General features: G+C 41.5%; 1 protein-coding gene and 1 long non-coding RNA gene across 2 annotated transcripts in view; one reads left to right on the forward strand and one right to left on the reverse strand.

The window, feature by feature from the left end:
• The window catches only part of LOC102751875 (chromosome unknown open reading frame, human C2orf73), a 19,174-nt gene extending 7,922 nt beyond the window's left edge, over window positions 1-11,252 (reverse strand). Inside the window, exons 1-3 of the mRNA XM_006778678.2 lie at window positions 11,169-11,252; window positions 7,466-7,673; window positions 1,093-1,246 (exon numbers count right to left, since the gene is read on the reverse strand). Of these exons, the coding sequence (XP_006778741.1) occupies window positions 1,093-1,246; window positions 7,466-7,673; window positions 11,169-11,194 (388 nt within the window). The 5' untranslated portion in view covers window positions 11,195-11,252. The remainder of the gene's footprint in view (window positions 1-1,092; window positions 1,247-7,465; window positions 7,674-11,168) is intronic.
• A 140-nt stretch (window positions 11,253-11,392) lies between these two features.
• On the forward strand, window positions 11,393-14,301 carry LOC102774180. The gene is made up of 3 exons (XR_001512271.1): window positions 11,393-11,541; window positions 13,152-13,330; window positions 14,189-14,301. It is a non-coding gene; the product is annotated as an uncharacterized LOC102774180 (long non-coding RNA).

Raw genomic sequence — 14,301 nt, forward strand, 5'->3', positions numbered from 1 at the left:
ACCATGCTGTCCTCTATTTCTCTGAGTTTTCGTTTGATATCCCACATATGAGTGAAATCATACGGTTGTTAGCTTTCTCTGACTGACTTATTTTGCTTAGCGTAATATTCTCAAGGTCCATCCATGTTGTCGCAAATGGCAATATTTCCTCTTTTCTTCCGGCTGAGTAGTATTCCATGGCATATATGTACCACATCTTCTTTATCCAGTCCTTTATCCAAAGACACATTGGCCGTCTCCATGTGTTGGCCACCCTGGGGGTTTTGCTTGTTTGTTTTTGAGCATCTATAAACATCGCAAAAACTAGTACCCTTCAGATTGCACTTTGAGAAATGCTACCATATAGTATTGCCTACTATTTTAATAGTTGCAATTTTTAAAGTTTGGTGCAATAAGGAGCAGAATGCTACTAAGTTTCTGACTTGGAGGCTAGTGTTTACTAATCAGGACGATTTTTATGATGGTCTATTAAACGTGTTTGGAGATAAGCTGTCCACGAGGAAGGGATAAGGAAAAAAACTTGTCAAGGGCTGCACTGGCAAATCTATGTTCACCTTCTGTAGAGGAGAGCTTTTCCTCTTTTCTTCCGGCTGAGTAGTATTCCATGGCATATATGTACCACATCTTCTTTATCCAGTCCTTTATTCCAAAGACACATTGGCCGTCTCCATGTGTTGGCCACCCTGGGGTTTTTGCTTGTTTGTTTTTGAGCATCTATAAACATCGCAAAAACTAGTACCCTTCAGATTGCACTTTGAGAAATGCTACCATATAGTATTGCCTACTATTTTAATAGTTGCAATTTTTAAAGTTTGGTGCAATAAGGAGCAGAATGCTACTAAGTTTCTGACTTGGAGGCTAGTGTTTACTAATCAGGACGATTTTTATGATGGTCTATTAAACGTGTTTGGAGATAAGCTGTCCACGAGGAAGGGATAAGGAAAAAAACTTGTCAAGGGCTGCACTGGCAAATCTATGTTCACCTTCTGTAGAGGAGAGCTTTTCTCAGGAGGTGCCAGCAGATCTAATACCTCTAAGTTGATGGGAGTAACCTGAGATCATCGAGAAGAAGTTTACCACTGCTGACCTTACCTATTCCACACGAAGGCTTTTGCAGCTTGCTGTGCTTGACCGGCAAAACCAACGGACACATGGGTTTTTGAAAGTCACTCCTCTGGGTGCTGTTAATATCATAAGGTGGTTGGAAGAGATGCTTGGGTTCTTTACCATGTGACCACCAGTCATCCTTTATGGGAGACAATTGGAAACGTGAAATTGGCTGCTGTAGGCCATGTTTGTGTGCTGCTGAAGGGCTTTTAATGTTCAGTCATTTGGTTCCACAAGTCATTGGATATTCTAGTACTAAAACGAAGTTCTGAAATCTATTATATTTTCACAAAGACTGTATTTCTTAAAAGACACCTAAAAATGAAATATCATACATTTTTAGCTAAAATACAGATGCCAAATTCTTAAACTACCTTCTATTAACAGATGGAGTTATAAAAATAAACAAAAGAGTTATATTTCTGTTTTATACAATTTTATTATATTCTAGAATCCTGGTGCATGAATTTGTGCATGGGTGGGGATCCAGCTGGCCTGCCCCAATAGGAGTGATCGTGGTGGGGCCGGCTGGGGGGGAAGGGCCATGGGCAGTTGCTGGCTGGCCCCACCCCCTGGTCGAACTCTGGTCCAACTCCTGGTTGAGGGGGAAATTTGCATATTAGCCTTTTATTATATAGGATGTACACATGTATGCCTATAATATTGAACACAATTTAATTTAAAATTATGTTCTATACTTTTTATTATGACAATACAAATAATGTATTATCATCTAAGAGGGTGGATTTCAAAGCTTTTTGTCCATGACCCATACCATGAACTACATTTTATGTCCTGTTGGAGCACACAGTGCATACACATGCATAAAACTTTTAGTTTCACAAAACAATTATCTTACTACATGCAGTGCAGTTGGCTACTTTTCTATTCTATTTTACTGCTTTTCTGTTTTATTTCACAAAGCCTGTTGCAACCCACATTGACTTATAACTAATGGCTTCACTTGAAAAACTTTGTTCTAAGTGGAAGTATCTCTGATGTTACTGAATTTTTTATGAGAAACCCTGACCTAATACACAGGAAAGAGAGAAGTGATAAGCTCTTCATTAGCATGTAAGACAATTTGATCTCTTAGAAGCTGAGAAAGCTGGGAGGGAATTCCCTCACAGTTACTTGACTTAATTCTGACTAAAATGTTTGTGTGTGTTTTTAGAAACTGATTGATCAGGTGCAAGTGAGAGAACCTTGAGAGAAGGCAACTGTGACACTTAGGAGTTCTTGGTTATTATTAGGCAATGAAACCTTAGGTATCATCAAACGCCCACCTTAGCTTTAAGAGAGATCAACTTTTTAAAAAATCAGCTATGGTTTCATAATCAAAGACTTAAAACTCTGACAATGCAATTAAAGCTACATTGATATAAACAGCAAGAGGCATCTAAAGAACTCCATGTGGCCGCATGGGAGTCAGCTCTGAAATGAGTTTAGTTTCTAAAAAGACAGGCAAGTATAGAAGAGGAGCACACGCTCAAACTTGAAAGAAATAATTGAATGCAGTCAACTTGTCAGAAAATTGTCAAGACGCTTAGATAGGAGAAATTCATGAATATGCCCACGGCAGCAAAAAGGTTTTCTGTGGGGGGAAATTCTACTGCATCAAGAAATCAAGGAAAGGCTAAAAGTTCGGAGAAGAGTACACCCTTCAGAGCGTTGTCGGGCCTACTCAGCGTCAGGGTCTTTGTGAAGGGAGATTGTCTTCAAACGGAAGAGGATGGGATGAACAGGCATCGTTGAAGAGAGAGTTAGACCTCACTTTGCAACTTGAATTGAGCCTTTAGGTCCTAAATTCTGTTTCTTTGTTACTAATGTTGTGGCCTCGCCCCATAACAAACAGAATTTCTGGAGGATGAGGCCAAGAAATCAGGATTTTAAAAAGATTCGCAGGTAAGTCTAATGTGCAGCCAAGGTGGAGAACCACTGCTTTAGGACAATGACAAATTGTAACCAGAGGTAACCAGTAAGTTTTCAGAGATCAAAGAAATACAAGAAAGTAGGGACTTAGGGAGAATAGGAGAAACCAGCTGCCTCATTTTTCAGAACGGGTTAAAAGGTGAATTGCAAAACATAAAACTATTTGATGTAGGCCCTAGGAATTCTAGAGCAGATTACTGAAAATAGTCATACCCGACTGTTGTCAGCATGCCTCGTTCTTGCAGCTCCACGATTATGATGGTGCTTATTATGCCCAGAGGTCTGGGACATGCAGGCCTTCTCTCACTTGCTCTCACCACAGTGCTGTGAGTAGGTACACCCACTTTACAGATGAGAAGACTGCTGGCAGATTATGTAACCGTGCCAGAGTCTGCCACCCGCAGGCAGCAGAGCTGCCACAGTGCAACACCCCCCCCCCCGAACCTGTGCACGCACTGATTTCCCTGCCCCGTTGCTGCATCAAATCAGCTGGGGAATGCAAAGCCGGAGGAGCACAAACGCACTTAAATTATTTAAAAAATAAAAAAAAGGGTGCCAAGTGAGCGAGCGCCCTGAGGAAGGTCTCCTATGATAAGAGTGCATCTTCTTTTATTGACCAGAGATTTTGCTAACACCCGGGAACTGGCGGACTAACTCTGGATAAGTGAACCACTAGGGAACGCCTGGCAGGCTTCAATTCTTTTTCTCTCAAACTAGAGCAAAAACTATATTTAAAGCAGAAATACTGGTTCACCTTTCAAGAAGAAGTCTTTTGAATTTAGAATTTTACCAAAACTGTCTCTAGTTTCACAAAGGAAATAAGGAATAGTTTTTCTTCAAGTGTGATTGACTTTAAGATCCCAAAGTTGGAGAAAGTGTCCTGGTTAGTTAATTGGATGAATTTTCACTTCAGCGGGATGAAATCCCACAGTTCAAAAAAATATTTTTATATCGTTTCTGTTTCGTCTGCCCCATCCCTTAAAAGTCTGGCTTGTTCCTGGAATAGTGAGAGGGTGTTCGCGCCCCCAGCGGGATGAAATCCTATAATTGAAAAAAAATATTTTTATATTGTTTCTGTTTCTGGAGAGTCTGCCCCATCCCTTAAAAGTCTGGATTGTTCCTGGAATAGTGAGAGGGTGTTCGCGCCCCTGCCCATGGGCTTGCCTTTCTGATCCAAGCATTTGATGATAAGAAATTATGATTAAAGGTATAGGTGGAGGTTTGTTTTATTCTTCACCTTGTGCTAAAGGGAAAGACGAAGAATTTACTGCCCTGTCTACCATCGCTTACATTGAATTTTGAGCCACATTTGGAAACCACTGTGCAGCCGTCTTTATGTTATATCTGTGTTCTCCCTAAGCCTTTAGAAATGCATTAGTAAACATTGCTTATTTTCCATTCTTCGCGAAGTTAAAGGAGAATCCTCAGGGGATATAAGTGGTAAAAGCAAGTGAGACATCCTGGGAAAACCAGTTCAGAGAAGCAGGAGGTGGTAAGCCGACTTCTACACCAGCAGCCACAGTGGCCTGGCCAAGACAGCTGCTGGTGGGGGTGAGTTTGGACCACATACGTGAAGGACCCCCGGGAAATGCGGGCTTTTACTAACACCTTACTCACAGACCGTCACATTTTACTAAGGCAGCTTAGTGGCGTTAAACAAACATTAGAGTCGCATTCGTGTAAGGGATTTCTACATCTCCAGTGTGCTCTGGATACCGGGAGTGCTGAAAAATACCTCTTTGTAAGCAACTTGTAATGTCCCAACCAGTTATTCCTAACTGGTGGTCTGCGGAACACCAGCTGTGTAGCATATGAAGAGGTGCTACATGAAAGAGGTTTCCATAGCTGAATACTGGGGAAGGGTGGGATAAGCAAAGTTAAACAAGCTCATCACAGGATTTCTCAGAACCTTTATATGCTAATGTAGATTGTGAAGCTCTGAGGAAACGTCGATAAAAATACAGTTTTTTAAAAAACACTGGACTTTGGAACTTTATTGAGCTCATAAGGAAGGCCTCGTGCTCTGAAAAGTACACTTTGGGGAAAATAAAACCCATTTCGGAAAACAGTGAAAATGCCAATATTTAAAACTACCAGACAACCACACTAGTGACTGAGCTATAGCACCTTTTTACTCCCGCAAGCACCAATTTTATGTCCCCAGGCAGAACTATGACACTAATTATTTCATTGAAAAGTCTTGTCATTAAATACAATCATCCAATCTGGTATTCTAAAGATATTATCATAGCAAAATACACAAAACAACAAATCTGTCAGTTTAAATATTTAGGCAATTTTATTGTCTTTCCTCTGAAAGCCAGCCTTGCCATAAACCAGCATGTTTGTTTTTTTAAACAAGCTAACTTTATAAAGATATCTGTCATCTAAAATAATAGAATAAAAATTACAAGTATGTGAAATGAGCACTGTATGACTCCTCGGATACTTGGAAATGAGGACATTTAAGGGTTTTTATTGTTGTTTTGTTTTTTAAATAGAAACATTCCCTCCACTCCACACTGGAGTCAGACACGCTTTTAACTCTGAGAGGCACCTCCAGTCTCTGTCGCTCCTCATTCAAGTCCACTGTCGACCTCTCTTACCTGTCCTCTTACTTCATTTCAGACTTACTTTCACCGTTTCTTCAAGGGTTCGCTTTTAGGCACTGGCAAAGCTAAGATTCTACTGCTGCCCTTCACTTGCTGACAGCAGCCCCTAACACTTCTGTTCATATTACTTTTTCCCAAGAGACATATGAATTAGGAGTAAGAGAAAATCAGTTGGATTTAATTTTGACGTTTTTATGTTTCATATTTCTATTCTCAAACCAGCATCTTTTCCTTAGCATCTCCAGGGTAAGGATGGGTTCAGTTAATAGTCTGGTTTACCTTCAGCCAAAACTAGAGCTCAGGAGAGTCATTCATTGACTTTTGTAAAATATCTGAGAGCATCACTAACTTGGATCTCGGTACCAGGCTTATTTCCCCAGTGTAGGCCTCGTCTGTAAATTTCTTTTAAATCCCAAATAATTTTTAATAAAATAGTCTTAAAACTGCCCATGTAAGGGTTTACTACATGATATTACAGCATATCTGACCTCAGAAATTTCCGCCTCACATCCACACATACTTGTCATGGTGTGCAGTTTTATAGAAATAGATCGTGTTATCATTGTAAAGAGAATCCTCTAAAACAAAAGTCATTAGAAGCTGTCCGGCAGGAGAGAGAGAGAGAGAGAGAGAGAGATGCTTTGCTGCTGGTTTTAACCAGGAAGGGGCCATGAGCCAAGGAATGCAGGCAGCTTCTAGAAACTGGAAACAGATTCTCCCCTCAGAGCCTCTAGAAGGAACCAGCCCTACCTATAGCCAATGAGACTGATTTGAGAGTTCTAAGCTCCAGAAGTGTAAGGGAATAAATTAGTGTTGCTTTAAACTAGTGTTTAAGTTTGTGGTTATTTGTAACAGTAGCAGTGGGAGACTGATAAATTATACCTCAAAAAAACAACAACAAATTTAATAAAAGATGATAATGGAATATATTTACTATAATAGTATGAATAAGAGTGTGGTTTGGCTAAAGCAATAGTCCTGGACCAGAGAGATGTGACTATGACATTTGCTAACCTTGTTATCTCAGACATGTTAATTTACTTTTTGGAGTATGTTATCCGTAAAATATTTCCAATAATACATCCTAGGAATTATTGTGCAGATTCAGGGATATAACATATGATACACTTAGCTTATTCCTAACACTTCATACACTTTCAATAAATGGTAACTATTGTTTTATAAAAAGCATCTGAATTATCAGGTATCATGGGAAGTTTTTATATTAGAATATGTTACAAATACTACGTAAGATATTTCTTCAGTAACCTCCAAGCACTACTGTGTGGCTATATATATATATAGAAGGAATCTAAATCATTTTTCTAGAATGAATATGGAATATATATAATGAAATGTATGTAATGTATATGAAATATGTGTGTTTGTATATGGTTTATATGCAAAAGTTATATGAGAGTAGTCCCAGGCTGTTGTTTTAAACTATTATATATATATAAAAGGTTAATATGCAAAGTGTCCCATCGGGAGTTCGACCGGGAGCTTGATCGCTTACTATGACATGCACTGACCACCAGGGGGTGGCATGGAATGAAGGAAGGCCCCGGCTGGCAGCTGGCAGCTGGGGAAGGCAGGCCCCGGCCGGCAGCCAGAAGGCCCCAATGGGCCCTGATCGCTGGCCAGGCCTAGGGACCCTACCCATGCACAAATTTCGTGCACCAGGCCTCTAGTTGGATTATAAAAAGTATTAGTCTGACATATGTTACATCCTTTAAGTAGTCTGTGACTAAATTATCCTGCAAAACAGCTTCTGAATCTAAATCTTAGTTGTATATAATGAACATGTGTCCGACCTGGTTTTCTGTCCCTATTTTAGGATCTATGTAGGGAACTGGTTCATTGAATGTTCTTGCATTTGTGTTAATGAATTTAGCATAATACACACGGCGTCTCCTGACACATGGTTTTGAATGTGGTGTGCTCTTTCCAGGCTCTTTTTCATGTTTGAGTTCTTCTTTTTCAGTTTTATACACTATGGCAGCAGCTTCTATTTTATGCTGTCTGAAAAACAAAGTAAAATAATAGATCATTTCTCTCAATGAGCATTTCAGTACTGAGTTATAATTACATAAAATAAGAGTTAAATATATTTCAAGTGTCAGTCAAGACTATTTAGCCTTTATTATAGTTAATAAGGGGCTCAGGCTATTAAAATTTGAGAGGGCATCTTCTCACTCTAAATTATATGAGATAAAGGGATTTGTGTGAATAATGATTATTTATTCCAATATACCAGTGCAGTGTATGGACTCTCGCTGGGAGTAGCGGAGTAGTGATCTGATCACACTTACAAAGCATGTTGGCAGTATTTTGTCATGTGGCTGTTAGTTATTAATCTTAACTCATCTTTAAAAGTTAGTCACCTAGTAAATTCATCCATCTGGATGAGGAAGACTTTAATTCTAAAAGCTCACCTGGAAAACTTATAAAAACTACCAAATGACCAAAAGGATTAATCAAGAAAAGCAGGCATCAAAGCAATTCAATTTCTTATCACTTTTTGCTTCTAATAACTACACTGGTATTTATTTTATTTTTTTTTTTAAAAGTAAGCTACTGAGTTCTTTAAAACGTTAAAGAAATGTCTAGAAGGAAATAGTTTATAGATTTTTCTTCTTTTAAATAAATTGTAATAGACATCCTAAAAGGGAGTATTTTAAAAGCCATGTACTGGAAAAGTAAAGGTAAGAATGGAACATGCGAATTAGAATACTTTTACATAGAAGCTTTTAAAATATAATCCCTACCTTACTTCAAACCAAAGCCAAGTCCATTTCCTTTATCCAGTCCTTTTACAGTCAAACCCTCCAATATCTTTTCATTGCATTTATTATAAATACTGCCTTCATACCGTGGCTCTGCGGTCCTGGGAGACCCTGTCCAGCTAAAGTCTTCAGTTGCACTCAAGCCTCTCTCCCCTCACCTCTCCAGGCCCCCCTTCCTTCAGCACCAGTCTCATTCCCCTCGGGTATTTGCACATCCTGCCTTCCCTCTGCCTGGACTGGCTCGTTCCCAAGGCCTGCCTCCCTGCACACCTGGTTCACTAACATTTACGTCTCAGCCTGGAAGTCATCGCAGAAGCGTTTCCTAAGGTTTCTCCTTCCTCACTCCATGTAGTCTCCATTTTAGTATTTCGTTCATGTCTTTCCTAACACCACAATTAATTATTTATGTATCGACTTGTTGTTTACATGAGTTTGGTACGCACTACAATACCTTTTACTAATCAATAAGTTCCATGAAGGCAAAGATTGTATTTCATTTATCATTAGGTCCCCACCATCCGGACCTTTATATATTAATGAGCCATTAAAAGACTTACCACCGCTAGTGAATCTCCTGGAATTGTTTTGCTCTGGCTTTGTGTTAGCGGTACACTCCCAATCCTTACCCTAATACACACAAACACCATTCAGCACCCTTGGATCCTAGTTCCCTGCATCCCAACAAAAAGTGCTCTTGGTAAAGGATTTGGAAAAGCTGATTCCTGGTAAAGTATAAATAACTTCTAAGGCTTTTCCTATTACCTTTCCATAGATAGAAACATTCCTTTAAAGGTTGTGATTGATTCGTCATTGTAGACTTCTGACATTAGTTTTTTCCATCTGCTGCTCATAGCTGTAACCCAGCAAAATGCTTGTACTGGAGCCGGGTCCTTGGAGGAAAGGACTGTGGCTGTTTGCTTGCATACTTAAGCATCCACCCAATTAAGTACTCGTGGTGTGAGTAACTAAACATCAGAATAATTCATCCTGTCAACAAATATTGTATTGAGTTATGCCTCTTTGGTGCTGTTGTGAGGCACTGAAGATGCATGAGTGATCAAACAAAAATCCCTGCCTTCACAGAGCTTACATTCCAGTGGGGAAGGCAGATGAAAAGTAAAATAATGAGTAGAACACATACAGGCAGACCTCAGAGATAGTGCCAGCTTGGTTCCTGACCACCACAATAAAGCAAGTATCGCAATAAAGCGAGGTGTAATCTTTTTGCTGGTGGAGGGTCTTGCCTTCAATTTGTAAGAAATACAACCTCTGTGGAGCGCAATAAAACGAAGCACCATGAGAAAAAGTATGCCTGTATCAGGTGGTGTTGAGTACTAAGGACAATACTAAAGAAGGGAATGGGGAGAAGGGAGTGCATGCATATGGGCGGTAAGTTGCATTTTTAGATAGTGTGGAGGCTGCATTATGAAGGTGGCAAATGAAAAAGACAGGGAAGAGGAAGAGAATCCCAGCAGAATGAACCTTAGCGGCCAAGGCTGTGCCGCAGAAGTACAACTGTCTTCACAGTGGTGCTCAAGGAGTGGGCTCTGGAGTAGCAACATTGGCATCAATTGTCAGCTTGTTAGAATAGGTCCTATCCCAAACTACTAAAACACAATCTCTGGGGCAGGTTCCCAGGAACCAGTTTTAACCAGCTCTCTAGGTGATTCTTAGATACGTTAGAGTTTGAGGACCACTGTGTGGTGACAAAAATACAGGCTTTAGAAGCAGATAATACTGGCTCCACATCATAACGAGCCATGCAATCGTCCTCAAAATTTAGGCTCCATCAGAATCACCTGGAGGCCTTGTTCAAACCCAGATTATTGTGCCCTGCTCTTAGAGTTGCTGAGTCAGTATGCCTGTGGTGGGAAGCCTGCAACAATTGCATTTCTAATACGTTCCCAGGTGATGCTGGCCTGGGGACCACACTTTGAGAACCATTGCTGATGATAGCAAGGAGGTCTGTGTGCTGGGGCAGAGTTGAGTCCGAGGGCAAGTAGTAAATAAGGCCAAGTAAGGGAAAAGGGGCACGATGTGTAGGCCCCCTAAGCCATTGTTGGAGCCTTAGCTTTTCCTTTGCAATGGCCAGTGGAGAAGAGTGATCCAGTTTGCTTTGTAAAAAGCCCACTCGAGTGCTGTGTTGACAAGGCTGGAAAGGGACAAGGAGCAAAGAAAAGGCCATTGTACTGTCCACGTAAGAGACGCTGGTACCTAGACCAGATGGGGTGATAGTGTAAGGCATTAATTGTGGATTCTGGATATATTTTAAAGATAAAGTCTACATAATGGGGGAAAAGGAGGACCTATGTAATACTTTCAATAAAGATTTTAAAAAATAAAAACTGAAAATAATAAAATAATAAAATTACATCATATATATGTGTATGTGTGTGTGTGTGTATATATATACATATATATATATATAATTTCCATCCGACAGAATTTGCTAGCATATTAGATATGGTGTGTGAGAAAGAGTGGATAATTCAAGATGACCAAGAATTTTAGGCCAGGCAATGCCTGTAAAGAACCTGGCACACAGTAGATGCCCAGTAAACTGTGTTTTCAAAAATAGTACTGTAAGTGCTCAACTACTAGAAATGAGACAGTGATGGGAGACTGGAAGAGGAAAAGCCCTCCCACATTGGGGATGACTCAATTAACGGTCCCCCGAAGGAGGAAAATATTTTTTGGAAGGAGAAATAGAAAATCAAACCCCAGCACTTACTGCTGCTTATCCTCCTTTGCCTCCATGGGCTCCTAAGACCTGACAGGAGGCAGCGAGGAGCCTCAGGGGTCCATCGGGGACTAAGCTCTGCCAGGAAAAGGGCATTCGGAGCCGCGATTGTGACTCACGCGTTGCTAAGCGACGGAGGCCTTTGGGAGCGCGGCCTGGGAACGCGGCGGGGGTGGAGGTGGAACCCAGAGCGCATGCGCAGTAACCCGGCTCCAGCGCCGGCTCCAAGGGTAGCTGGCGAGTCTACACTGCGCCGGCGGCGGGCGGGGGAGGCTGGCCCCATCTCTCGGCTTCCTTCCCGGACCTACCCCAGGCTGGACACCCTGCGTTTGAACTTGGCCTTCCCGCAATCTGGCCAGGAAGAGTATTTATCAGGGCCCACCCGACCCTTGGGACCAGCGAGGGGCCGTTTGGAGCCTCCCCTTGGCGCTGCCAGTGTTCCGGTCCCGCAGCTAGAGTCTGTCTGGACCTCCCCCCGGAGCTGCGGGAGCGGGCGGCAAAGTGCAGGCAGGCGGGAGAGAAACTTGTTTCCCGAGAGCCATTAAACACGGTGCAAGTCATGATTCGCTGCTCCCGGGCTGCCTAGTCTTTGCAGAGAAAGCTCGGCTCTCAGGGTTCCCCATTTCTGACAAAACCCCTTTCCCGGGCCCTGCGGCAAGCGTTCAAACAGAGAAGGCGGCACTCGGGTCTTGCCAATGAGACTCCCCGCGGTGCGTGCATCTGCTGCGGCCCCAGCCGGGTTCAGCGTCGGCCAGGGGACTGCAGGCTCGCGCGGCGGGTGGGGCCCTGTTCCTGTAGCGCTTATCCGAGAGAGCAAGCTCCAGGGAAAAGCAGCTGATGACCTGCGTCCACCTTCTGGCCCTGGAATTTCTTACCTCATTTCACCATTGCCTCCCAGTTTCCACTGCCAGAGCCAAGTGTCTTTGGCATCTGTCGTGGTAACTCATGCATTTCCCTGGATGATGGGAGAAGAAAAATCCTTACTGAGTTGAATTCTGCTATCTGTTGGGCCATGTGTGCGCGTGTGTTTGTAACCCGGAGTCAGTATTAGTTTGTCTTTACGTTTACCTTGAAGAAATGTGGGAGAGTGGAGGTTGGCCCTAGGACTCCTTATACATAGGTGAGCTTAAGTCCTATGAGGAAGAAGAGTATATGAATAGAAGTAAGACTTGAGTGTGTGGGAATGTGTGGTTATGTACTAGTATGTGTGTGTTTGGGGGATTAAGGGGTGGGTGGGTAAATAAATATGAAGACTGTTTTAAACACGGCATACAGTCATCCTCAATTCCCCTGGGGGATTGGTTCCAGGACTTCCCCCACCTCACCCCCCACACCCAAATCTGAGGATATTCAAGTAAGTCCCTTATATAAAATGGCATTATATTTGCAAGTAACCCCACATATCCTCCTGTATACTTTAAATCACTTCTAGATTACTTATAATACCTAATACAATGTAAATGCTATGTAAATAGTTATACTGTATTGTTTAGGGAATAATGACAAGGAAAAAAGTCTGTACATGTTCAGTACAGATGCAACCATCATGGCCTAAATACACAGTGAACATCAGCAAAAAGGTAATATTTTTTATTTACAATTGGTTGAACTCTGGGGCTAGAAACCTGAGGATAGAGAGGGCCAACTCTACTTACCTGGTTTTATCCTGATCACTATACTGTGAATAAGGGCATATACCCTGGCTCCACCACTCAGGAGCTGGTTTTCTTGGGCAGATGATCAAACTTCCGTGCGCCTCAATTTCCTTACCCGCAAAATGGGGTCAGTGCTTGGGGTTGTTGTGAGGTGTCAATGATTTACTACCGTCAGAGTGTTGAAAGGAGTGCCAGACACCTCGTCACTCCTTCATCATTATTAGCTACTATTTTTATTGAGCAATTTGATTGGCATATTTTACCACATGTCTTAAGGCTTTGTCAACGATCTCATCATTCCCTCTAATTTCTATTCCAGCCTTTACCAATCTCCTCAAACTCCTAAAACGACTCAGCATCAGGGACAATCCCAACTGCTTGATAAGAAGAAATGAGGACTTTTCTCGACTTTCTCCCTCTCAAAACAAACTCACCTGCAGCCATACAGAATGACAGCTGTTCTGTTTCATTTTGAGTCTTGGAGTATTAGTCTAAACTGTAAGTATAGTTTTGTCAATCTCTCTCTAACCGTTATGTGGTTTATATGTGTGTATATTTATTGAGGGATATAGGGAACATTAAAAATGTGTGCCTACTACAGTCACAATGTAGATATGGGTCCAAAACAGATATACAGGATATAACTGAGAGCAACAATGATGCATAACTGCATTATATAACCAATTGTCAGAAGTATTAAATTTCAGTAGGGATGATAATACAGTATTATAAAAACTAGCCAGTTTATAATTGATACGTCCTCTGCCAAATAATGTAGATTTTAAAATAATACTTATATTTTCATGTAGAAAAGCGCTGGACTGCTATTACTTTTTTCCCACTACTAACTACTGATCTGACCTAGGAGAGACACTTCAACTTCTCTGCTAGAGATTCTCACTGGTAAAAAGAAGTAGCCAGATTACATCATCTTTGTGATCTCTTCCATCTGTAAAATATATATATATATACTGGGGATGTGCCCACAACCACAGTATCTGCCCTTGACCAGAATCGAACCTGGGAGCCTTGAGTCCACAGGCCGACGCTCTAGCCATTGAGCCAAACCGGTCAGGGCATCTGTAAAATATATTGATTCTATTGGGAAATTTATAGCTGAAAGGCAGTGAACACACTAGCCTACATAATACATGTAGTTTTCTCATTTGTGTTAGGTAATTTGGATACTTGTCAGCCAAGAGTAATTCAACGTAGTTTACTGGTACTGTGGAAGTTAAAAATACCAATGCTATTTGAGCTAGAACACCATATGTGAGAAAACAAAATAGGATGGAAATGGCTCATCCAAAATGTTATAGATGCAGAAAATTGTCACCACTTTTTTTTGAACCGTAGGAAAATGCCAAAAATAACAAGCGGTACGTCTGTGTGACCTGGTAGGAAAGCTGAGGCCCAGGTGGCCCCAGCTTCCTTTCAGTCATTTCTTCAGCGATGTACTTGTGATACAG

Source organism: Myotis davidii, unplaced genomic scaffold (genome assembly GCF_000327345.1).
Source record: "Myotis davidii unplaced genomic scaffold, ASM32734v1 scaffold6, whole genome shotgun sequence".
NCBI lineage: Eukaryota > Metazoa > Chordata > Mammalia > Chiroptera > Vespertilionidae > Myotis > Myotis davidii.